Source organism: Heloderma suspectum, chromosome 3 (genome assembly GCF_057233095.1).
Source record: "Heloderma suspectum isolate Gila_16-S chromosome 3, 16-S_ref, whole genome shotgun sequence".
In the NCBI taxonomy this organism is placed as follows: domain Eukaryota; kingdom Metazoa; phylum Chordata; class Lepidosauria; order Squamata; family Helodermatidae; genus Heloderma; species Heloderma suspectum.
This window is the reverse complement of record NC_139460.1, coordinates 304,960,093-304,985,993: the sequence shown is the minus strand read 5'-3', so window position 1 is coordinate 304,985,993 and position 25,901 is coordinate 304,960,093. Positions and strand designations below refer to the sequence as shown.

General features: G+C 47.2%; 1 protein-coding gene across 1 annotated transcript in view; it reads left to right on the top strand.

The window, feature by feature from the left end:
- WDR49 (WD repeat domain 49) overlaps positions 1–25,901 on the top strand; it is a 275,211-nt gene that overhangs the window by 13,191 nt on the left and 236,119 nt on the right. Inside the window, exon 2 of the mRNA XM_084847441.1 lies at positions 24,429–24,872. Within this exon, the coding sequence (XP_084703567.1) occupies positions 24,429–24,872 (444 nt within the window). The remainder of the gene's footprint in view (positions 1–24,428; positions 24,873–25,901) is intronic.

Genomic DNA, 25,901 nt, shown 5'->3' with positions numbered 1-25,901 from the left:
AAATCATCCCAGCCACTGAAATGCATCTATATCAATCAGCATTGCCACCTTTCTTTTCCCTGTCTGATGATCTGGAGCTTTCGACAGTTTTCCAAGGTGGCCCAGGAGACTAGAGTGACAAAACATGGCTCTCCCGGTGAAACAAATCCTACTGAGCACCACCACAAACCATCTGCCAGTAGACTATGTGCCTGGCATAGGGATGTTGGAGGAATCTGTCCAGGGGTCAAGTCTGCGGAGCCTTTGGTGGCTCAGCCCCCTGGACTCTGGCTCGCTTGTGTGAGAGCTGGCCCGACTCGACGAGGCTCGGAAGGGAGAAGGAAACGGTTGCTCACTGCAACTGGCCCCACAATTGCCCACCACTGGCTGTTGTGCGAATGTGTTTCCTGGCAGGGAGAAAGAAGGACTTGTGAACAATGGCCAGTGGCAGACTATGAGTCTGTGACTTCTGGCAAGGAGCTGGGGGCTCCGGGGAAATCTGTCAAGCCCCAAGAGGGCCGGATTTCCCCATGCTGGACATCCCAAGCCTGGTGCCACGTTGGGATAAAAATGACTTTGCTATTCAGCACATTGTGGACTTGGAGCCACCATTTTCAATGCTGACAGGGCAAGCCATATACATCTACTCAAAAATAAGCCCCACTGGGTTCAGTGGGACTTACTTCCAGATCAGTGAGTGTAGGACTGCAGGCCGAGCCGAGCTGCCATCCCTGATGTCTGTTGAACTCGGCATGAGTTCCAAAGAAATTTCATTTTGAGGTTCATTCCAAAGCTTTCACAACTGGAATCTCAGCACCAATCGACATGTTATTCCAACTGGTATACTGAGGTGGACCATATACTCCACTCCAGGTAGAGAGCTAGCTCTTACCTTCTTCTCTCTTATGCGCTAGTTTACTATGTTGAGGTGGACGGATTTAAAAATGCAGTTGAACGTGGCACAGTCCAGAATTCTACCACCTCATTCTACCATCTTCCTACTGGTGCATGCCAGATGTGTTGGACTACAACTCCCATAATTCCCAGGCAGCTTGGCCATTGGCCATGCTGGCTAGGAGTTATGGGAGTTATAGTCCAACATATCTGGCGAGCCCCAGGTTGGGGAAGGCTGGTGTAGATGGCACTTGGAAGAAATATGTGTGTGTGTGTGTGTGTGTGTGTGTGGCCCAGCTACACCCCTATCTGGACAGGGATAACCTGGTTTCAGTAACCTATGCTCTGGTAACCTCCAAGTGAGATTATTGCAATGCACTCTACATGGGGCTGCCCTTGAAGACTGTACAGAAGTGCCAGCTTGTGCAAAATGTGGCAGCCAGATTAATAACTGGGACCAGAAGGTCCGAGCATATAAGACCAATTCTGGCCTGCTTGCATTGGCTTCCTGTATGTTTCCAAGCCTGATTCAAGGTATGGGTTTTAACCTATAAAGACTTACATGGCTTGGGACCACAATACCTGACAGAGCGTCTATCCCAACATGAACCTATGAAGACACTATGATCAACATCTGAGGCCTTCCCCCAAGTGCCTCCTCATGAGGCTCAGAAAGTGGCAATAAGGTAGAGAGCCTTCTGAGTGGTAGCCCCCCATTTATGGAACCATCTCCCCACTGAGGCCTGCCTGGCACCAACACTGTCATCTTTTTGGTGCCACGTTAAGGCTGCCCTCTCTTCCCAGGCATTTGATGGCATATGGTAGGGCATTTATGTCAGCTGTCTTTATCAGGTCTAATACCTTACTGAAATTGTTTTTAGTTGTTTAAATTGTTTTAAATTTTGTATGTTAAAAATGCTACACTATCTTTCTTATCTTGTATTTGTGGTGTGTAATTTTTGTGAACCACCCAGAGAGCTTTGACTGTTAGGTGGTATAGAAATGAGAGCCTAATGAGATGCATCAACTATAAATAATAGGAAGGAAGGTTTTAAGGTTAAACATTTGGAAAAACTAGGATGTCCATAAGGAGGCTGTGTTGTATCCTTAGAGTTGCAATCCCTTTCCAGTTTGCTGTTCAGAGGTTTTACCCTAGAAGGCCTCAGTAGAAAGGAGAAGGGAGAAGGAAAGAAGGGAAAAATGGAAGCAGAGAACAAGGAGACATAAACGGTAAAAAACTAAAGGTGAAAAGATGGTTTGCATTGTGTCCTCCTTACCATGAATGAGATACATAAAAGGCCACTTGAAATTGTGCGCCATGGTGGCCATTTTGTCATGGCAAGACATTAGTGCAAAGTGATGATCGTGGCATTTTCTGTGAGCAGAAAGTCTCGCTCTCATCAGGAAGCCACTGCAGTGTGTGTGTGTGTGTGTGTGTGTGTGTAGGAAGCCAATAAAATGGCTTCCACATGGGTATTGTTGATTTTCTGTGCACTGGCTCTGGGATCATGCTTCCTTATTCTGAAATTGTTCTGCAGGGGAATAATAATAAGAATAGATAATCCAAGTGAAGCCGTTTTCTCCGAGGATTCAAATGCACAGTAGGAAAGCTTTTCTACTGGACATTTGAATGGTCAGAGAAAGCTCCTTTTGTTGGATTAATGTTCTACAAGGCAGGAGAATGCATGTATCTTCACCAGTTTATCAACTTATCAGTCATAGCACTCAGAATTACTCTATTGTCCTCATCCAGTATGGGAGCAGGTTTTGTGTGGAGATTCCTTTCTGCTGCTGGATTTGAAATGGCATGCACAGAATGGACCGTGGCGTACTCTGCACTGCAGTGATGAGCACTAGGTATGAAACCCATGTTGGAATCACCTGGTGAGAAGGGGGTGCGTGTTTCTTCTGTCCCTGCCAATGCGTATCTCCAACCACTGTGTTGGGCTGCATTTGCATTGCTACATAAAACTATAGCCCTACGGTAACCTCAATACTGGATTACTGCAGTGCCTTGGGTTCCTTGCAAGGGGAAAAAAGGTGGGATATAAATTCAATCAATCAATCAATCAATCAATAAAATAACGCACTCTATGTGGGGCTGCCCTTGAGGCTGCTCTGGAAGCTGGAGCTGGTGCAGAATGCAGCTCAGCTGTTGTCAGGAGCTGCCCCTTTTCAGCATGCAACTCCTTTGCTGAGGGAACTGCACTGGCTGCCTATTTGCTACCGGGCCAGGTTTAAGGTATTAGTACTATTGCACAAACCCTAAACAACTTGGGACCAGAATACCCAAGAGAGCGCCTTCTTTTTTACCAACCTGCCCAGTCAATGAGGTCACCAGAGGGCATGTCTCTGCTGGTTCCACATGGACCCATGGCCCGATTGGAGTCCACCAGGAAAAGAGCCTTCGATGTGGTGGCCCCCTTCCTGTGGAACTCCCTGCCTTTGGATGTCAGGCAGGCACCAATATTGTGTTGCTTTCGGCGCCTCCCAAAGACATTGTTGTTTAAAGAGGCCTTCCCTGAGTGACTAGCTGCGGCTTATTAAGTTCAGAATCTGTTCTTTTAAAATGTTTTAATTGTTTTAATGATGGAGTTTTATTCTTTTATCTTGTTGTTCACCGCTCCAAAATCTTTGATGTGGAGCGCTATATAAATATCGTAAGTAACAGCCCCACCCCTCTCTCGCATCCCATTTGTCACTCTCTACTCCATATTAGCCAGGGTGTTTCTCCCTCGACTGGAGTCCATGTGTGGTATGTGGCTGCAGGCACGACTCCAGTTTCATTACTGCTGTATTGCAGTGATAGATATTTAAGCAGTTTAGGGAGCAATCCTATGGCCACGAGTCAGTGGCTAGACGGCCATAGGATATGTTAGTTTCCGGGAACTGACCTTCCCCCCTTTCCGCGCTGCCTCGCAGGCAGATCGGAACAGCCCTGCGCTCGCAAGAGGAGCACGTAGTGGCGAAAATGGGGCGTTCCGGGGCAGGGAAGGCGGAAATGCTGGTATGACACATCCAACGTGTCATCCGGCCGCCACTTCCCCCGCTCCGCCTTCCTGCGGCTAGACAGCCAAAATTGACTGTCTAGCCGCAAATGCAGAGTAGCTGAAGCGCGGAGGGGATGATCCACTCCACAACCTGCTCCTGCCCTGCATGGGATAGGCAGTTGCCTCTGAGCTCGGAGGCAGCTGCCTATCCCCATAGGATTGCGCCGTAAATGGTCTTACAAGTAGGCTGGTGTCCAGTGGAGGCTGGTGGCTCTGATGTCAGTGGGGCGGTGAATCTGCTCCGGATTTCAGTAAGAACTCTAAAGGAGCTATCCAAAAGCACCTTGGAGAGCTCCTGTAGACTTCTGACTGAAACCTGGAGTGGATTTACTGCTACACTGACATCGGAGCCACCAGCCTCCAGTTCTGGTGTCCCCAGTTTTACGAGAGTCTTTTTCACAGGGATCCTTCTTCATACCTACCTGAAGAGCAAACTAATGTTTTCAATGCACAACACTTTGCTGGGGGATGCTGACTCATTTATATAGATTCTTTAAAAAATAATCACAGGGAGAAGCTGTTCTATATTAGCTCTGAGATTATTATTACATTTGTATGTAAATGTGTAATAATCTCCCAAGGGACATAGGGTGGAATATAGAGTATTTCCTGCTTTACATAAGTTATTGTTAAATGAAGGGGTTATCCTTTCATGTGTTTGTATGCAAAAGCCTGATCGATTGGAACCAGGAATATTAAAATATTAGAGCCACTCCCTATGCTCACCCATATTTGGTGAGTATCTGGGGGCTTTCCAGGGGAGGACACCTGATGCTACCAATCAAAAGGCATCATGCACCAATTCCATTTTTTCTCCTTAATGGGGTTTCCCCCCCTGGCAAGATAAAAGATGGAAGGAGCAGCGGGAAAACATGGGGATTGCAAATGAAAGACGTCATCTGGACCTCCTGAAACATTCTGCGTTTGGGGCACAGCAACTGTGGGATAAAAGCCTCACCTGCAAGCATCCCTCTTGCCCCCCATCAATACATCATATCCAAGTAGGGTGGCCACCTTACAAAGGACAGTCCTCTATTTGAAAGGTTGCCAGAGGATCATTCTCTATTTGGAGGCATCCTCTATTTGAAGGGCTATCTGGTCCAAATCTGGTTTAAAGATTAAAAAAAACAACACACACACGTAAGAAGGGAGAGGAGAGTCCTTGAAATTGCCCATCAACAGTTATCACCCAGATGTCCTGCTCAAAACTGAGTCCTGGCTCTTTGCTAAGCAAATACAGGCACATATACAATAGAATACTCAATTTAGCAGGCAAATGGTCAAGCACAGTTTTAGCAGGCACATAGGGGTTTTCCCAGAGCCATGTCTGAGGTGCAGCCAAGGTCAAAAGCCAGGAGATCAATCAAGTAAAAATGCATTTCAAAAGCAGAGTCTGGGAGAAGTTCAGAGGTCAATAGCACAGAGGTCCAACTACACAGCAGGTCAGGGAGAAAACAGCATACAGAGAACAGAGCTGAAGATCAGACATTGTTTCCAACTATTGTCAAGTTACAAGTGAAAGCTGATTTAGCTAGAGGTACCAGAGCCCCACCCAGGGCTCAGCTGCATCAGATTACAGGCCATGCTCCTGAGGAGCTCCTTCTTCCTGAAGAGTCCTCTTTGGTAGCCTAGGACTTCTTCTTAAAGGAGCCCTACTAGCTTGCTTTTTGAGGTGACAACACTCTCAGGGGCTAGGTAGCTGCTCAGCATCCTTCTCCACCCTAGAAGCTGAGCTTACTGCCTTTCAAGGAGGTAGATCTGAAGGCATCGGCACTGGAGGGCTAGGACCATCATGGGTAGGGCCGGGGTCCTCTGAGGCAACCTGTTCCCTGGAGACATCTAGCTCTGAAGGTTCGAGCTCTTCCTGTGAGGAAGAATCCCCCAGGAGAGTGATGACACCAGATTGCAGACATTGCAGGCACGTGGGTCACTTGGTCACAGTCTTTCCCACTATGGTGAGACATGGTGTACTTCTATTTAAATGCTAGTAATTATTTTTAGATTAGCATCTATATGAATAAATTAGCATATGTAAGTTTTATGCAATCCAACATCTTTTGGTGAGGCAAGTCCTCTTTTTGGGCAATGTGGAAGAGACCACCAAAGTTCTGCTGCCCCCATCACCTGACATTCTGCCCCCCGCCCCGATCACAGAGCCCTAGTCTTCAGCTCTAGCTGTACCACTAGCCCTGAAAATGACCACCTAGAGCTTAGCAGGTGATGAAGGCAGCGGTGAACAGGCCAGGGGTCAGCACCTGGGTCTGCATAGGCGTGCCAGGGCCAGCTGGTGCTGCTCGCCATAGTACCCTGTGTACATAGTTACAGATGTGTATCCTATTATTTTTACTTTAAATCCTTTTCTACAACAAAGAAACAAAGGCAGCAGAAGTAAATGCCATTTTATGCCTTTAGTCACGATGACTATGATTTAATCCATTGTTTAAAATGTGGACAATTTGTTTTGTCTTTACCATGCCAAGCATCTTGTTTAGATTATGCTTTGAATATATCTGATAGTAGGCTGCAAAATACCCCCTGATTGGACTCAGTTGAATCTGCAGTGTTCGAAAAAAGCCTGATTGATTCTTCAGAATCTGTCAAGCAGGAGGCTTCAAATAGGTGGGCAGTACAAGCCATAAAAAAGCTCTTTGAGTAACTCAAAGATGCAGAGCTTGTAATTCCAAAGGCACTGATAACAAAGTAAGGAAAATCTATCAGGTCTCTATATCTCAAATTTCATCTGATGTTTGGAGGAGCAAACCAGGGCATGCAAGATCTTGGCCAAGATCCAATGGACACCTTGTAATCCATCTTGCATTCATGTGTCCCAACTCTGTCTTCTAGAGGTAGCCCTCTTGTGACCACAGCAAGCCCCTGAAAGTTGGCCAAACCTCTGGAGCAGCATGCCATGAGTCACAAGGGGCTGTGACTGGAGGAGAACATTGGTAAATGCACATCCACTGCCCGCCTCCTCCATGTGCACATAAAAGTTTGGAAATACATGTCAGGAATGTTTCTGCCCAGTTGCAATTGTTAGCTCCAGTTCAGTATCAGATACTTTGTTGAATTGACCAGATATTTTTTCAGCTGGGCGGGGGTTAATTCTCCCTCCACCTTGAACTTGCATGCCAGTCTGTCAGGTCCCACCCAGTGATGTACTCAAGTCCTCCAGGCCCCACCTCTGACCCACCTAAAATGTGCTGGGTTTACCCCAAATTATCAGTTCCCATCTCCTGAGCAGCTAAAACCTCGCCAGGCTCCACCCATACCATATGAGTAAAAGCCCATCTCTGATTCATAGAATCATAGAATCACAGAATCACAGAATAGTAGGATTGGAAGGGGCCTACAAGGCCATCGAGTCCAACTCCCTGGTCAATGCAGGAATCCAAGTCAGAACATCCCTGACAGATGGCTATCCAGCCTCGTCTTGAACACCTACAGTGTGGGAGAGCCCACCACCTCCCTAGGTAATTGGTTCCATTGTTGTATTGCTCTAACAGTCAGAAAGTTTTTCCTGATGTTCAGCAGGAATCTGGCTCCCTGTAACTTGAGCCCATTATTCCGTGTCCTGCACTCTGGGATGATCAAGAAGAGATCCTGGCCTTCTTCTCTGTGACAACCTTTCAAGTACTTGAAGAGTGCTATCATATCTCCCCTCAGTCTTCTCTTCTCAGGGCTAAACATGCCCAGTTCTTTCAGTCTCTTTTCATAGGGCTTTGCTTCCAGTCCCCTGATCATCTTGGTTGCCCTCCTCTGAACCTTCTCCAGCTTGTCTGCATCCTTCTTAAAGTGTGGTGCCCAGAACTGGACACAGTACTCCAGATGAGGCTGAACCAGTGCTGAGTAGAGGGGAACTAGTACTTCCCGGGATTTGGAAGCGATGCTTCTATGAATGCAACCCAAAATAGCATTTGCCTTTTTTGCAGCCACATCACATTGTTGGCTCATATTCAGCTTGTGATCAACAACAATTCCAAGATCCTTCTCACTTGTAGTGTTGTTGAGCCACGTATCCCCCATCTTGTAACTGTGCCTTTGGTTTCTTTTTCCTAGGTGCAGAACTTGGCACTTATCCCTATTAAATGTCATTCTGTTGTTTTCTGCCCAGCGCTCCAGTCTATCCTGATCACTTTGAATTTTGTTTCTGTCTTCCAAAGTATTAGCTATCCCGCCCAATTTTGTGTCATCTACAAATTTGATCAGCATTCCCTGCACCTCCTCCTCCTCCAAGTCATTAATAAAAATGTTGAAGAGCACTGGGCCCAGGACTGAGCCCTGAGGTACCCCACTCGTTACCTCTCCCCAGTTTGAGAAGGTCCCATTGATAAGCACTCTTTGATTCTGATTCTGTAGCCAACTGTGGATCCACCAGATTGTTGTTTCATCTAGCCCATTTTGAGCTAGTTTGCTCATCAGAATATCATGGGGCACTTTGTTGAAACTTTGCTGCAGTCAAGGTATATGATTTCTACAGCATTCCCACGGTCCACAAGGGAGGTGACTTGATCAAAAAATGAGATCAGATTCATCTGGCAAGACTTGTTCTTGACAAATCCATGCTGGCTTTGAGTAATCACTGCATTGTTTTCAAGGTGCTTCCAGATGGATTGCGTTATCATCTCCAGAATTTTCTCAGGGATTGATGTCAGACTGACTGGTTTGGAGTTCCCAGGTTCCTCCTTTTTACCCTTTTTGAAGATAGGGACAACATTAGCCCTCCTCCAGTCATCTGGCACTTCCCCCGTCCTCCATGATTTCTCAAAGAGAATAGACAGCGGTTCTGAGAGTTCTTCTGCCACTTCCTTGATTACTCTAGGATGCAGTTCAGGCCCTGGAGATTTGAATTCATTCAAAGTAATTAGGTGTTCCTTGACCAGATGCCTATCTATCTCAAGCTGCAATCCTGCCCCTTCAGCCTGTATTTCGTCTTTGCCAAGGGCGTCATAGACCCTCTTTTGGGAGAAGACTGATCTAAAGTAGGAATTGAGCACCTCTGCCTTTTCTTTGGCCTCTGTTATTGTTTTGCCATCCTTATTTAATAGCTGAACAACCATTTCTTTCCTCTGCCTTTTACTATGCATGTAGCTGAAGAAAGCCTTTTTGTTGTTTTTAGCATCCCTCGCTAACCTCAGCTCGTTGTCAGCTGTAGCCTTCCTGACGCCATCCCTGCAATTCTGTGCTACCTGCCTGTACTCTTCCTTTGTTACTTGGCCTTCTTTCTACTTCCTATATGTGTCCTTTTTTGTTTTCAGGTCATCTCTAAGCTTTTTGTGAAGCCACATTGGCTTCTTCTGTTGTCTTCCACCTTTTCTTCTTGTTGGAATTGTTTGTAATTGTGCCTTGAGAATTTCCTTTTTTAAAAGCTCCCACCCATCTTGGACTCCTTTTCTCATTAGCGTCGCTTGCCATGGGACCTTACTGATCATTTTTCTGAGTTTATTAAAATCAGCTTTCCTAAAATCCAGGGTACGTGTTGGACTACACTCGGCTTTTGCTTCCCTTAGAACCAAGAACTCAAGTACAACATGGTCGCTTTCCCCCAGAGTTCCTGTAACTGCTACTTTATCCACTAAGTCATCTCTGTTGGTTAGGATCAAGTCAAGGATAGCTGATCCTCTAGTTCCTTCCTCTACTTTCTGTAGGAGGAAGTTATCCACCACACCAGTCAGGAATTTCCTGGAGGGGCCATGTTTTGCAGAATTTGTCTCCCAACAAATATCGGGGAAATTGAAGTCCCCCATTACTACTACATCATGCTTCCTTAAAACATTGGCTGTTTGCTTTTCAAAAGTTTCATCCTCGTCTTCTCCTTGATTGGGTGGCCAGTAGTAGACTCTGACCATCAGGTTCCTTTTATTCTTTGCTCCATTTATTTTCACCCAGATGCTCTCGATGGGGCTACCAAGCTCATCCTCCTGTATTTCTGTGCAGAGATATGTATTTTTAATATATAGTGCAACCCCACCTCCCTTTCTGTTCCTCCTGTTCTTTTTGAACAAGTTATATCCCTCAATTGCTGTATTCCAGTCATGAGAATCATCCCACCAAGTCTCAGTTATACCTATCAAGTCATAATTTCCCTCTTGTATTAAGAGTTCCAGTTCGTTCTGTTTGTTTCCCATACACTGGGCATTAGTATATAGACATCGAAGACCATGTGCTTCATAGTCTGGCTTTCTTCCTACCTGTGTCTGAAGACTATTATTGGGTGCTATTAGAGCTGTTCTCTCCGTTGCAGTGCATGAGCCTACGTCCATTGTTACCCCCAACTCTACATCTCCCTTCCCTGTAGGATTCAGTTTAAAGTCCTCCTGATGAAGTTCTTCAGGACCGGGCAACTTATTCAATCTTGGATCAGTCCACTGATCAGGAATTTTTAAAACCACAAAGTGGAATGACACTTTGAATCCCAGTCCTTGAATGGATAGCACTGAAGTAAATTGTCCTTGCTCTCAGAAGTCTAGCATTGCGTAATACGAGTAAAATATTGACTTAGTTTTGCATGTTCTGTTTACCATTTTTTATGATGGTGTTCGTGGATAAAGCTCAACAGTTCTCGGAAAGGATTTTGCTACTGTGGGATATGCATCACTCATGATCTGTGGCTTACCTTCAGCCAACAGGGAATATCTTTCCTGATATTCTTCTCTAGGCTACAAGCAATAGCTTTTCTGTTACCATCAAGATGGCTGCCCTGTTGATCATGAGATAAAGTGAGTCAACATGTTTCTTGTTTTTGAACATATAAAGCTGATACATGATGATTCAGCTTCAGGCAGGGATTTCCTTAGATCCTTCACATTGGAGACATCAAAGGTTGAACCAAGGCATTCTGCATACAAAACATGCACATAACTGAGTTATGGCACCCGCAAAGAGGAGTCCTTCAACCATTTGCAAACAGATATTCTTGCTTTTGTTAGTTCAGTTATGCCTCTGACATTTTCAGAAGTGCTGTTTGGTCAATTAATTAAACCCAGGGAAGGACGGACCACAGCTTCTGGTCTTGCCTCCAGTGCCAATGTGTCTGGCTGGTTCCACCCCCTGACTTCTGTGCATTCAGTAGGAGGTCTGAACACTGAGCTTACACACATGTTCAATGGGTGTGGTCAGAACATGTCGACTTACCACCACACATCCAGTGATCACGGGGGCAAGGCTGAACAAGTTGATGTTGAGGGCAGGTCCATGATGGGAATAATTTGGTACTGCCACTTTCTGTTAAAAAGGCAGTCCAGCACAGAAAAGACAAAAGGTAAAACAGAATGAGTGATTACCAGTTCCACATACACACAAGGCTAAAAAAGGAGACCATACCCTTCTTTAGTGAAGAAAAGGTAAAAATAGTTAATTCACAATATTCTTGCCGATAATGCAGGTACAGCGCAGAGTTTCAAACAGAGTTTGTTCAGTCCATTTCTTTGTATTCTATAACACTGGCAGGAGCAAGAGAAAGCAAGCAAAATGTGCTTTCACCAATGGAGGAGGACAGAGAGAGAGAGAGTGGTGGGAAGGGGGAAGGGGAGGAACAGGAAACCACACTATAAACTATAGAGATCCTAAGGCTAGCTATGCCCAAAGTTCCCAATGCATTAACTAACAAACTGCAACACTGTCCCCTTCCTGCAACTTGCAGATGAGGTTACAATATTCCCAACTGTCCAGTGGGTGTGGCCCTGTTCACCACATCACAAATTCAGTGAATGTGGATTCCTGGGATTTCCATGGCTACTCTGTCTTTAATAATTATCTGGAGGAGGCATTTGAAAAGATTCAGGAATTCAGTCCTCCTTTATCTCTGGCCCCTCTCTTCTGTAGACCCCCATTCCTACAGCATGCCTGGTAAACACACACTCTAGTCTTCTAGGACTTGCAGGGGATACACACACACAGAGACTTTTTACTCAGCAAGTCAATGCTTCTGATGCGCGCTCTTTAGATGGTCTGAAACCTGTAGCTGTCCATTAATCATGATCCTGATGATGCCCTGCAGCTAACAAGAACTGTATTGAGTTCAGCAGAGCTGGCTGTTCAATGTTTTCAAAAACAACATAGTAAAACTAACTTTAAACAATAGCACCCTGAGTCAGTGTAGATTTCTTTTTGCTGCCTATAAAAAAAAAAGGGAAATAGAATGGAAGGGACAAATGGAGCATCATTTGCATTCTAAAATATTGCTTCATTAACATGCTACATAGAACAGTGAAATAGATAGTGTTGAAATACTAATGGGATTTTTTATGTGAAAATTAATTAAATTTGATTTTTCGCAAAGTTATCATGGCGTTGCACTTTAGATGCTCCCCTGTCTCTGTGTTTTAAGTAAAAACTGAAGTCTATTTTTTTTGGTTTGCTATTCAGTTAACTAATTACACTAGTGGATTAGGAAGAAGCTTTTAATATATAAAATTTCTCACCTCCTCCCCCTTGCTCCCCCCCACCATACTTTCAATATGGATATGAGAAAATTCAAGGAAGTCTTTCTTTAAAAAACAGCAATGAGCCCCCAGGGAAGAATTCATTGGGTGATTATTAAATTGGATAAAGAATCTTCCTTCTGACTGAGTGAACCAAAATCATTATTTTGATGGCTTTTCATCTGAGCATATAAAATGAGTTTGTGGCCTCAGGTATCTGCAAAAAGAAAGAAAAAATTTACAATCAGTTCCCAAACTAGAAGAAACTTAGTTAACTAGCTTCTTTTGTTGAAGTAAGTCAGCTGCAGTTTTAAAGGGATGCAAAGCTGTGCTTTGAGTTGCCACTGGTCTATAGTTTTTAGGGATAATTCATATTCTGGCAGCAGTGGGTTGTGTCCAAGGTTAGTCTAATTGAAGTTACATTCCTTTTAGTGACTGGGTTTGCACAATTATGGAGGGGGAAATAAACCATGGTGGCTTATTGCGCTTTCTGCATGTGCCAGTTGCGTGTCAGGTGATTTACACAATTACCCTTGCTTGCATGGCTTGCCGTGTCATGTGAACCTGGAGAGGGTAGCCTGTTGCCATGGTTAACAAGCCTTCCAGAACCCATGGGCTGTTACAGCGTTCTGATGTGGCTTGTTAACTACAGTTACAAGCCACCCTCAATGGGTTCATGTGGTACTGCAAGCTGTGCTGGCAAGGGTAATTATACAAATCCCCCCAGCATGCAATCGGCACGCTTAGCAGAGGAAATAAGCCATTGTGGCTTATTTCCCCCTCTGTGATCATGTGAACAGGCCCACTGGGTCTACTCTTAAGTAGGATTAACACTGGATACAACCCATTGCCCATGATAAGTAGGAAAATGATTATGGGAACAGTTTGTCCATAGTTTTTTGATTTTGCAAACAAACTTGTTGGAGGGGTAAAAGGATTTCTGGAGACAGATAACCGTGCAATCCTCTATGCAATCTTACTTGGGAGTAAGGCCTGTGGTACTTAATGAGACTTACTTCTGAGCAAATATACACAGGGTCATATATTTCAAGGAAAATGCTCTAAAAATGCACAACCAAATTCTGTGCATGTTTACTTGGAATTAGTTCCCAGTCAGTTCAGGGGCCCATTTGCAGGCAAGTGTGCATGCATAGAATTGAGCCTCTGTGCCCCCTATATTAGAAATTACATCCTAAAATCTGGTCTAATATGCTAACCAAAAAACAGAACCTTCTACTGCCAGCCCAGTCCAAACCTCAGTGTGCATAAAAGCAGAGAGCCAGTGACCTGAGGTTTTGGAAGGAGCTCTCTTTGATATCACAGCTCAGGTTTTGCAGGGCTTATTGTCATTATCTTGCAGGGAAGCAAAATGCTTTGTTTTGTTTTAGCAAGCTCAGGTCTTTCAAAGGATCCCTTTGAGGGGGAAACCAAATGTGTTTCCCACTCGAAGGGCATGTTCATAAACCTATCCAGCCAGCACTTGATGATTGCAACGTCTTTTCAGTGCCGGGATAAGAATTTGGGGGGGGGGGTCTCCCAGGCTTTTAAAATGTTTTGGAGTGCAATCTGCTGCATGTTTAGACAACATTCATTTGCTGGAAGTTGTAGGATATTTGTCTGTTTAAACATGCATAGGATGGCATCCTTTTATTTTAATGTCACATTTTATTATTTTAGTCCCTGCAATGTGGTTTTTAACTTTTATCTCTGATGGTAATTTTAATGGTGTGTTGGCATGTGTATTAGTTTTATTTTGCTGATTACTTTTATTGGGATATTTGTGTTGTTTGCTCATTACTTTTTGTACAAGGCCTAGAGAAATGTATTTACAAGGCATTTAATAAATAGAGGGAGCAATTCTGTGGCCCCTACACATTAACTGAGGGGCCATAGCATGCTGGGGAGTCCCCCCTCTGAGGTCAGAGACTGTGCTCTGACCTCAGAAGGGGGAATCAGAGATCCAACCCCCCTCCCTGCCCCCTTGGAGCCACCGTGGACAGAAAATCAACCTTGGAGAGGGGGAAAAGGGGTCGTTCCAGTTGGAGGGGAGGAGAGGAGACTGGAGAGGCCAGGATAAAAACTACCCTGAGCCTCTGCCAGCCTCCTTTCCTCCTACTCTGAAGTGCCATCACTACACAAGCTAAAAAGGCTGTAGAGAGAAAAATGTGGGCAGGAGGACATGGAGCTGAAGATCAGAAGGCTCTGAGTTCAGGGGCTTCTAATCATGGCGGGCACAATCGATAGGACTGTGCCCTAATTAGAGAAATATATGAAATATATGAAATAATGTCAAGCAATGTTTTGCATATGAGGCACATTTTGGGTGGGGCAAGTTGTCCTAAATGGGCCGCTCCCTGAATGGGCCCCCTCTGCCACCACCTCCACTGCCCATTAGCTTGCCCTCTTCCTTTGGGCACAATCCACGCCACTGCCCAGAAGAAGAAGGCAGGGCATGTCAAAGCCGCCCCTCCTTCTGCTTGCATGTTTGGACAAGGCAAGTGACAGCAAGGAAGAGGAGCAGAAGCCAGGCCAAGGAACGCTGCAGGTCAGCAGTGGCCTCCCTGCCAGGCATGGGCCTTGGGGGCTGCCCAACAATACTGACCAGTAGGGTTGTGCAAATTCACCTGAGTCTGCCCCACGACCCGCTCGCTGGATCCCCACCCAGTGCTGGACCTGGCTCACACTGGGACACGAGCTGGCTGGTGGTTCGCAGGAGCCTGGCGAGCTCTGCTGCTGCCTCAAGCAACTGCGTTGCTCTTTGCTGAGCAGTGGCAGAGAGGGGTGCAGTTGCTCTCGGTGGCAGGATGGGAAGGCTTAGGCTTCCCATCGAGCCATCGTCGCTTGGGCAAGGAGCGGGGGCTGCCGTGCTTCCCCGACTTCGCACGCGCCGAGTTGGGCAAGACCAGGAGGTCACGGAGTCTTGTCTGGGGGGCAGAACTGGCAGGAACCCGCCGAGCTCAAGCCCCCAAATGGATGCTCGTGACATGCTGGCCCTGAGGTGCAGAGCAGCCATCACAGATCAAATGTTGTTAGATAAAAAGTTCTTGCTTTCGGTTTAGAAGAAAAGGATGCCAGGCAGGCAGCAGTGGATCCAACACTATTTTATTGAAACGTTTTGCAAAACGGGTGCAGAGCAGTCTGGACCCCGAGACACGTGTGCAAAAGCCTTTTATACCATATCACTTCTATTGTTCTTGCCAGTAACCAATGAAACAGTCAGTACATCAGCTTACCAAGTTAATAGCCAATAAACAGTCAGTATCAGCCTACCAAGCTGTTAGTCATGAGCGCGTCATTATGGTTCTCCTTTTTGCTCCTCCCACATTTTTCCCGCCACTCGGGCTCCTACGTAACTGAGGCGCCAACGGTTATGGAGTCTTTTTTTCTAACAATTCCCTCCTTTAAGTCTTTACTCACGTCTTAAAGCGGTTAAAACGGAGCCTCTTTATTGGTACAATAAAGCAAGAACATCTGTTTTGACAGAGCGGTTTCTATCAATCGCTGGGATAAGCCTCTAACACAGGGGATAATGCAGCAACCAAATAATACCAGAACTCCTACTACTACTACAAGCGAGATAAGGATTGAGGCTGCTAGGTGCTTCCATTTTCCAAACCACTTTTCTAGCCAGGCAGTCAGGGGGTTGTTAGTCCCTGAATTCTCGGCTAACTCCTCAGATAAGGTGGTGAGACCTTGTAATGCTTTTGTTACTGTGCCGTCTGGGGCAGTGTTGTTAGGGATGAAGGTGCAACACCGCCCACCTAACATAACGCATACCCCTCCTTTTTCTGCTAACATCATATCAAGAACACGCCGATTTTCCCAGGCCATTTGGCTAGTGGAATCTAGCTGCTCAGCCAATCCTTTTATAGCATCACGGTATAATTTATAAATCTTTGTTGATTATAATAAATGTAATTGATCCAATCTACATTTTTGTTAATGGTCACCCACCAAAACAGGGTAGACTCAAATCTGCAGCGATTTGATTTCTCCCTTTGAACTCATCTGGCACTCCTCTTGGCACCCCTATAGAGTCAATGTATATTCGATTATCAAAAGGGGTTACCGACCGTTTCTGTCGGGGTTGGCTAGTCTCCCTTGTTGGATGAAATGCGATTGAAAAGGGGACTGCCAACTGGACCAGTCCACAAACTCCTGACCAATTAAAGGGCAATACTTCATACAACTCTAGACCCCCGCAATACCACCAGAGATCAGCCCGTGGGATTGGGAGGGAATCATTTTTAAAGCTAGTGGAATTAACACATCTCCATTTGTTTGTCAGGTTCCCTACAGGCTCCCCTCCCCCTATAAGATTTCGGTATATACATCCAGTATGGTTTCTTTGTTGCACAAAAGCTACAGGGGGTATAACATGATTTTCTAATTTGAGGGGAGGGTACAACTTATTAAGAGTCTGGCACTCCTCCTCTCGCCATGCGTTAGGGTGCTGGAACAAATGGATCACACAGGTGAGGAGGGAGGGAGTGTCCCATCCCAGAGGAAAAGGCAGTACCCTTGCTACCGATCTTCCTGCAGCACAAATAAAAGTCAGACTTATTTAAGGACTTGGCGGTGTACTTTACCCATTCTAGCCACACATTATCAGTTTCTTCTGTTATTGGCACCCCTAATCTGGCTTTCCAGGGGCACTTCTCTATCTCTGGGATCTTTATTAAGGGGGGCAGACGTGGGGCTGCAGGGGTTAGCCTGGCTTGCTGTACAACTTGCTTAATGGTCTGATGGACCCGCGGTGGGCTCCATCGATCTAATCCCCACTGCCCTCCCTTTGTGAGGCAAACTTTGGCCCCTAGTGGTAATTGGCTTTTCCGAGTACCAGTATAATAGGTGTAGGGTTTGGTTAATTGTATCTCAAAAACCTTCTTTCCTAAGCAAGTGATAGACTTCATGGATTTGTAGTATTCTGTCCCTAGAGAAGTTCTGAAGACTGTGTTTTCCCCTTCTTGGCAACAAGGTTGTTTTGATCCCATTACTCCATAGGTAAGCAATGTTAGGATCCACAGCCACTTCATTTTAGCAAGAGTAGCTATTCTATCAAGCCCGATTAAGTCGGATCTTGGCCTTTCCTAGGTGCTGGGATTTATAGACAAGAGGTGATTGTAGCTCCTGGATGGCTTCTTCGCCTGTGTCCCTGGCAGCTTCCTGGGGGGTGCCAGGGAGCAGAGGACCGTTGCCCGTGTCCTCCTGTTCTCTCCGGGTGACAGGAGGAGGCAGGGGTCGTCTAAATGGCTTCAACCGGCTGCAGTGTGTCCATTTGCTAGAACCTACAAGTTTTACACATGAATGGCTGGTTGCTCCCACTAGGTAGGGTCCTTCCCACCCTTCCTTTAAAGCTTCTTTATTCCACTTTTTCAGCAGTACTTCATCTCCCGGTTGGAAGAGATGAATGGGAGCATCTAGTGGCAATCTCTGGAATGGGACAGAGTAGGCTCGTAGCTGTGAAAGAACAGACTGTAGAGAAATCAACTGGCCCCTTAACATCTGATACCCCATTTCCCATTTGACCTCCTCCCTCCTTCCACAGTGTACCCGAGGCGGGAATCCAAACATTAGTTCAAAGGGGGACAGCTTTATGTCTTTTCTTGGCATTTTTTGAAGCTTTGTCAAAGCTATTGGCAGTGCCTCAACCCAAGTGAGTCTTACCCTTTGCTGGAGCTTGGTTGGAGTCTCCTTGAGACTCCGATTGGTTCTTTCACCTTGCCCACTCGCCTGGGGTCTCCAGGGGCAGTGTAAGTGCCACTCTACCCCCAGAGCTCGTGCCAACGCTTGCGTAACAGCTGAAGTGAAATGTGAGCCCTGGTCGGATTCTATAACTTCAGGCAAGGAGAACCTGGGCACCACCTCCTGTAACAATTTAGCAACTACAGTTTTTGCTTGACAGTTCCTGCATGGGAACGCTTCTACCCACCCCGTCATTTGACACACTATTACAAGCAAATACCTGTAACCCCTACACGGTGGCATTTCAGCAAAATCAATCTGTACCCTCTGGAAGGGATAGTATGCCCATGGTCGCCCTCCTTTTGGTGGAGGGGGGGCTCTGGGGGAATTAGTTTTCTGACAGACCTCGCAGGTTGAGGCTAGTCGATGGGCGCGTACAGTTAGGCCAGGGGAGACAAATAGCCTTTTGCAATAGTCAATCATGGCTGATGCCCCAGGGTGTCCAAGAGAGTGATGCACTTGTTCCAGGATAGCTCCCTGCAGGGTCTGTGGAAGAAGCAGTCTTCCATCCGTCATCTGGATCCATCCATCATCACGAGGACTCACTTTGTGTTCTTGTGCCATTTGCAACTCAGAGGGGGAGTATGTGGGGCGTTTCCCCCTTCTGGGTAAGACAAGGAATGTTCCTTGGATTCCTTCCCTGGCTGCTCTCTTTGCAGCCTCATCAGCTCTTTGATTTCCTTGCCTCCACTTTTCCTCTTTCTCCTTTCCATGGGCTCGGACATGGATAACTGCCACTTGTAAGGGTAACTGGAGGGCATCCAAGAGGTCTACGATTAAGCCGCCATTGGCAACTGGGGATCCATTTGCTGTAAGGAATCCCCTCTCTTTCCATAACTGTCCGTGAGCGTGCACAACGGCAAAAGCATTTTTACTGTCAGTGTAAATATTTACCCACCTTCCTTTGCCTGCCTGCAAAGCTCTTGTCAGGGCCACCAGTTCAGCGGATTGGGCGGAAAAATGAGGAGGCAGTCGTTCTTCATGGACACTCTCGCTATGGGTGACGACAGCCGCCCCTGTGTAACGCTTCCCGTCTAGCATATAACTGGACCCATCCACAAACAGATCTTCGGCCCCTTCCATCGGTTCATCTTCAAGATCTGGCTGACCCTTGGTGTCCAAGTCTAGTACTTCAAGACAGTCATGATCTGGGAGCCCCGGCCCACGTGTAGCCTGTATTGTTGGTAACAGGGTGGCGATGTTGAAGCTAGAGCAGGCTTTGAAAGTGAGGCTTTCGTTTGTTAACAAGCCTATTTCATAACGGCAGTGCTGAGCCGGGTTGAGGAATTTGCTTCCTCCCCCTGACCCTAGGATTTGTGGCACCCAGACCTCGATGGCCCCTCCCACTGTCATTTTTTCCGCTTCAGTGCAGATCAAGGCTGCCGCTGCTACCGCCCTCAAGCAGCTCGGCCATCCTCGTGCTACAACATCAAGGACTTTGGAGTAGTAACCCACTGGCCTCCAGGAAGGGCCCGTCCGTTGGCAGAGCACCCCCGAGGCTACGCCCTTATTCTCGTGCACATAGAGTCTAAACGGTCGACTGGGATTTGGCATGGTGAGGGCCGGTGGTGACACAAGGGCAGCTTTAAGGCTGAGGAAAGACTTATTCATTTCTTTAGTCCATTTCCATTTGTCTAATTTATCCTTTTGCAGTGCCTCATATAGTGGTTGTGCTATTTCCCCATAGTTGGCTATCCACAGCCGACAGAATCCGGTCAATCCCAGGTAGGCCCTTAGCTCACGGGGGGACGTAGGGACAGGAGTGTCACGAATGACTTCGACTCTTTCTGATCCCAAGCCTCAGGTCCCCTTGGCTAAGTGGTAACCTAAGAATTTTACAGTTGGTCGGACTAGCTGCACCTTCTCCCTTGACACTTTATAGCCTCTGTCTGGTAGATGATTAAGGAGGGAAATTGTCCCATTTAGGCACATATCCTTAGCCTTGGCTGAGATCAAGAGGTCGTCACAATATTGGAGGAGATGCACCTCAAGGTGCTGATGGACCCAAGGCTCAAGGTCCTTTTGAAGTTGCTGACCAAAAATGAAGGGTGCAAGATTGAGCCCCTGAGGGATCACTGTCCATGTTAGTTGAACCTTTGACTCACCCTCTGGGCTTTCCCACTCAAAGGCGAACAAAGGCCTCGAATCAGGGTGGAGTGGGATGCTAAAGAAAGTGTCTTTTAGGTCTATGACAGTAAACCATGCATGATCTTCTGGAATTCTTATGAGAAGGGTGTATGGGTTAGGGACCACAGGGTGGGGGGCCTCGATTTGCTGGTTAATGAGGCGGAGGCCTTGCACAAGGCGAAACCCTTTGCCCCCACTTTTGATACAGCAATAATGGGTGTGTTGTAGGGGGACATTATCTCGATGAGTCGGCCTTCCTCTCGGAGCTTCATTATTACTGGTTGTAGACCCAGCTTCCCTTGGCGGGAAAGGGGGTATTGTTTCATATGAACTGGTTTCGCCCCTTCCTTGAGAAGAATTTTGTATGGTGCCGCCGATTTGGCACGAGAGGCCCCTCCAACTCCGGCCCAAACCAGTGGGTTGACTCTGTTTTCTATTAAGCACCAGTCTTCATTTGCCTCTGAGGTGGGTTCCTCCATGGCTTTAAAAAGGGCCATTTGATAGTTGCTGCTCTGTTGCTTGGGAAGTCGTACTTCCATTCTTCCATCAGGGGTGAAAGTGATCTCAATTTGGAGCTTAGTCAATAAGTCCCTCCCTAACAATGCCACCGGACAGGAGGGGGTACAGACAAACGCGTGTTCTAGGTGTGTTTCTCCAATTTTAGTAAACAAAGGACGAGAAAGGGGCACTCGCGTTGCCCTTTCCTCGACCCCCATTATGGTGGCAGTTCCCCCACTTCCCGTTGGTGGCTTGTTAAGGGGGAGTATGGACAAGGCAGCCCCTGTATCCACAAGGGCATCATAGGAGTGACCCCCAACTTTAATTTTGACCATGGGGTCCCGTCTTGCCTCGGAAACGGCCAAGAGGGGTCCGGGCCCCGGTCTGTCCTAATCTCTTTCTTGTTCATACAACACCCTTTGTTCTCCCCCCCTGCTTTCTTTCTCTTTCTTTTTCAGGGCTTCACAGTCTTGTTTCCAATGCCCAATCTTCCTACAGAAAGCGCACTGATCTTTTCCTAAGGGAGGCCCTTTTCTGTTCCCCTTTCCACCCTTCTTAGTCCCTCCTTTCTCTGGCTTGAGAACGCAGCAAGTAGTTTTGCCTGCCTTTTATCTTTTTCCTTTTCTTCTTCTTCCTCTCGTCTTTCATAGACCTTCTGGGCTACCTCAACCAGGACTCCCAAATCAGCCGCCAGTCCTCCTTCGACTTTTTGTACCTTCTTTCTAATATCTTGGCAGCTATTTCCTACAAACTGCGTTGTGAGAATTCGTAGGTTATTTGGGTCATTCAGGTCGATGTCAGTATATTTAGCAAAGGCTTCTCTCAGCCTTTGGAGGAAGACGGCGGGGGGCTCGCTTTTGTCTTGTTTTAACGTCAAGACCTTTTGCAGATTGGGGGCCCTTCGAGCGGCCTGTTTCATGCCCGCTAAAACAAGCCGAAAGTATTCAGCATGTAATTGCCTTTGCGCTGCCGTGGCCACTCCCCAGTCAGGCCTCCCAATAGGCAAAACCTCTGCCATTTGCTCCTCAGTTGCCTGGGGGTTCTCTTCTCTAAATCTAGTTCGTGCCCCCGCAAGAATAGTTGGCTTTTGACTAAGGAAGCAAGTGTTTAACAATATCTGTGTGTCATCCCAGGTAGGATTGTGTGTAAGCCTCACATTTTCCATTAAGGACAACAGTGGACCAGGGTCCTCTTCAAAGGGAGGATTGAACTGTTTCCAGTTGTACAAATCAGATGTCGTAAAGGGAACGTAAACAAACATTGTCCCCTGTGGGTGTTGGGCGGTAGGATCAGGGACCTCTCTAATAGGGAAAGTCAATTTTACTGGTGGCTGAGGGTCCTTTCGTAAATTGTAATTAGTCCCTCCTTTGGTTTCCTCCTCTTTATCAGGCACCTTTTCCTGGGTTCGAGGCCCCCAAGCACCCTTCATCTCTTTGAAATTTTTCTCAAGGGCATCCAAACGATCTTGGAGAGTGTCCTCGAACTCAGTCATAGACCCAATCTCAGGAATTTTTAACGGTTGCAACTCTTGGGCAGGCTCCCTTGGGGTGGGGTGGGGGCTGGGGCGGGCGTAGTCTCCCCGCGACAGCAGTCCCGTAGGGAGGAGGAAGCAACGGATCCTCAGGGGCTGTCGCTGCCACCCTAGGTGTTCCCTTCCTCATCAATTTTTTTCCAGTTATCACAGGGAGGGCCAAGGACATACATTTAACTACCCACGGGGCGGGCCTGCCGCCGAGAGGTACGCAAGTTGCCCATGAATCAATATAGGGAAACTGATCCCAACTTCCCCTTTGCGTTACTATTATGCACACAGCAGATACCAGGGTTGGGTCAAAAGACCCCTCGGGTGGCCATTTGGGTTCTAATACCAGCCATTCTTGGGCACAAAGAAGGACAAGTCGATCCTTCATCATCTTAGTTCCATAATCCTGCTTAAAATGTGACCAGTTGCGCAAACAACACTCCAAGGGCATATGGGGCTCTTCCGTGAGCCTGGATTGGGACCCGCCCATGACGGTGGGATTTCACTCAACAAATCTTGCGCTTCGCCCTCCTCTGACCCAGCCCGTCGCCGAGACAAGGAAATGCAGATCGGGGCCCCTCACTCGCTTCGCCCATAGGCGTCTCACACAATCACAAACACACCACCGTCCCGCATGTGTCCCCTAAAGTAAGCTGTTTCACTTACCCCGAGGCCTCCTCTGTCCCGCCTGCAGCCACGTCCAGCTGCCTATTGATCCACTGCCAGTGCCAAAAAGGAGTGATCACGTCTTCCTCTCCCTCTGGCGTTGGTCCCCAAGTGCCTCCGCCGCCGCCATTGTGAGGAGAAGGCAGTGTAAAACAACCGCCTGTGGCCACTTCTCCTCCACGGCCCCTCGGCTCAGCGCGAAGGGGACGCGCCCCGAAGCAGGATCCGAGTCACGGCACCAAATTGTTAGATAAAAAGTTCTTGCTTTTGGTTTAGAAGAAAAGGATGCCAGGCAGGCAGCAGTGAATCCAACACTATTTTATTGAAACATTTTGCAAAACGGGTGCAGAGCAGTCTGGACCCCGAGACACGTGTGCAAAAGCCTTTTATACCATATCACTTCTATTGTTCTTGCCAGTAACCAATGAAACAGTCAGTACATCAGCTTACCAAGTTAATAGCCAATAAACAGTCAGTATCAGCCTACCAAGCCATTAGTCATGAGCGCGTCATTATGGTTCTCCTTTTTGCTCCGCCCACATTTTTCCCGCCACTCGGGCTCCTACGTAACTGAGGCGCCAACGGTTATGGAGTCTCTTTTTCTAACAATGTCACATGGTGTCAGACCTTGTCGGCTGACTGCAGTGGGCCGGCAAACAGAGACAATAAATCCCTGACTGATAAGCCGGGTTGTAAACCAGTCCAAGGCTAGGAAAGGAGGAGGCTAGAGCAGGGGGCTTTACCAGTTCAACAAATCCAAGGTGGTGTGGCAGAGAGGGGTCCTTTTCCAGTCCAAGGTCTAAACACAGGGATTCACGAGCAAGGCTGAGGCTCAGGTTCAGGGTCGAGGTGGGACTGATGAGATCCGGCATGTGGAAATGATGTTGTTCTCCAGCAGCTTTGTCCCTGCCTGCTTCTTGCTTTTAACGGCAGCATCCTGAAACAGCTTCTTGCAATCAATCCTCTGGCCTGTGAGAGCCTCTCTGTCTTAAACGGACAGAGGCTTGCCCTCGTTGCTCTTTTACATTAAGCTGCTTTTGCTGTGCTGGGGTCAGTGGAACTCCCCCCTCTGAATCCTCTGGGGAGGCTGCAGCCAGGCATGGCTCCCCCACAGGGGGCTCGGGGGCTCGGGCTACTTCTGTGCTAGCCCCTTCCCCTGGGCCTGGAGTCTGCCATTCCCCTTCATCCTCAGAGGAGTCTGAGGGAGGTTTGACACAAGGCAGAGCTTTCGCATCGCATCATGTCATCCCCGAACATGGTACTGTTCGATAAAGATAGTTCATATGTTCTGCTGAGAGTCATTGAGCAATAGGTCACATGGGGTAGTATCCAACATTAGTCCTGTGTAGAGCAGACCCACTGAAATGAATGAGACTTAAATGAGTCACAACCAAATTAGGTTGCATTCATTTCAGTAGGTCTACTCTATACAGGACTAACATTGGATACTGCCCCCGGTGATTTACATGTGATTCCAACCTTAGCAGGTGTGTAAACTCTGTGTCCTCTCTTTGTTTTTTTTTCAAGTCCCCAGAATCAAGTGACGCCATGGGAATGATGACTAGAGAAGAGTTCATGGATAAAATGTGTGCAGCAGTTAGGCGAGGCAGCAAGGAAGAATATGGCGAGCTGTTTGATAAGATAGATTTGATCCGGGACGGCCTTATTGACTGGGACAAATTGACCTCCTTTATGCTGCTTGAGCTGTATGAGAGAGATGAACGAACCAAACTATCAGTCATCCCCCAGTGGAAGGACCTCCGGCTTCTCCCATCGATCCATAAAGATGCTGTTCAAGGTGTCACCTTTTTGAAAAGCCCAGGCAGCTACCTGACTGTGAGCAGGAGTGGCTTGCTTGGCCTCTGGGGAGAGAACGTAAAGTTACAGAGGACAATTCAGATCACTACGGAAGCTGTCAAGCCCAAGGACCTCTGGGTGACCTCTCTGGTTGTGCTACCAAATGTGAACAAGGTGTGTAGATGTGTGGGTGGAAGTGGAAGGAACAGGGCTTTGGAAACAAAGTCCACGAAGATGCATTTCCACATCCAGTCAGGAATTCCATCAATGGTGCCTTCCTCTATTTCCACTTCAGCACTACTGCTACCTTCCCACTGTGTAAATAGCCCACGTGTTAGGGCACTGATCCCCAAATTAGGCACTGGTAAACACAAGTGTGCTAGGAAAACAGCTAAAGCAGGCATGGGCAACTTTGGTGCATCTGGGAACCACTTTTGACCCCGCGGCAACCCCCTCCTGGTGGACTTCTGAAATTCAGTGGCCAGCCACTATGGAAGCTTTAAAGGGACAAATTCAGCTTATTTTCAAGCCAAATTTGTCCTTTTAAAGCTTTTGTAGTAGTTTAACCACTGATTTTGTTTTTGCTGGCGTGGTGCTGCTGAATTCGGTGGTGCAGCAGGGACCCCACCTGAGGATGGGCCCTGGCAGCTGCTCAAGGAAGCCCAGGGGCTGACACCAGGCCTGGCAAGAAGTGCTTGCCCAGTGTGCTGGGATGGGAGCTGACTGGGAATATATATATATGTGCAAATGACCTCTCAAAATTCTCCAGGGAGCTGGGGGTGGCGACAGCCGACAGAAAGCTCTGGCATGGGCTGGTCCATGAAGTCATAAAGAGTCGGAAGTGACTGAACGAATAAACAACAAGATTTGTGGGCAGAGAAATTGGGGGGACAATTTCACCAAATTTCTTCAAGGGGAGGAGAAATTCTCCAATAGTTTCTCAGAGATAGGACTCACAATTGGCAGGGGTTGTAGCTCAGCTTCTTTCTTTTCCCCCAAGGGTTTTTGTTTTTTTCTGCTGCCACTATAAGTGTTGAGGCTTCCGCTTTTCTGCATCATTCTCAGGGCCTTTAATAGTTTATTTTGGTGGTGTTTTTGAGCCTGCCTAATCACTGTGATGTGGTGAAGGGTGCTGTGTGTGCGTGTTTTCTTTCTGTTACACATCTCCCAATTGCTCTGCAGCCTCCCAGGCTGCCTGTGCTT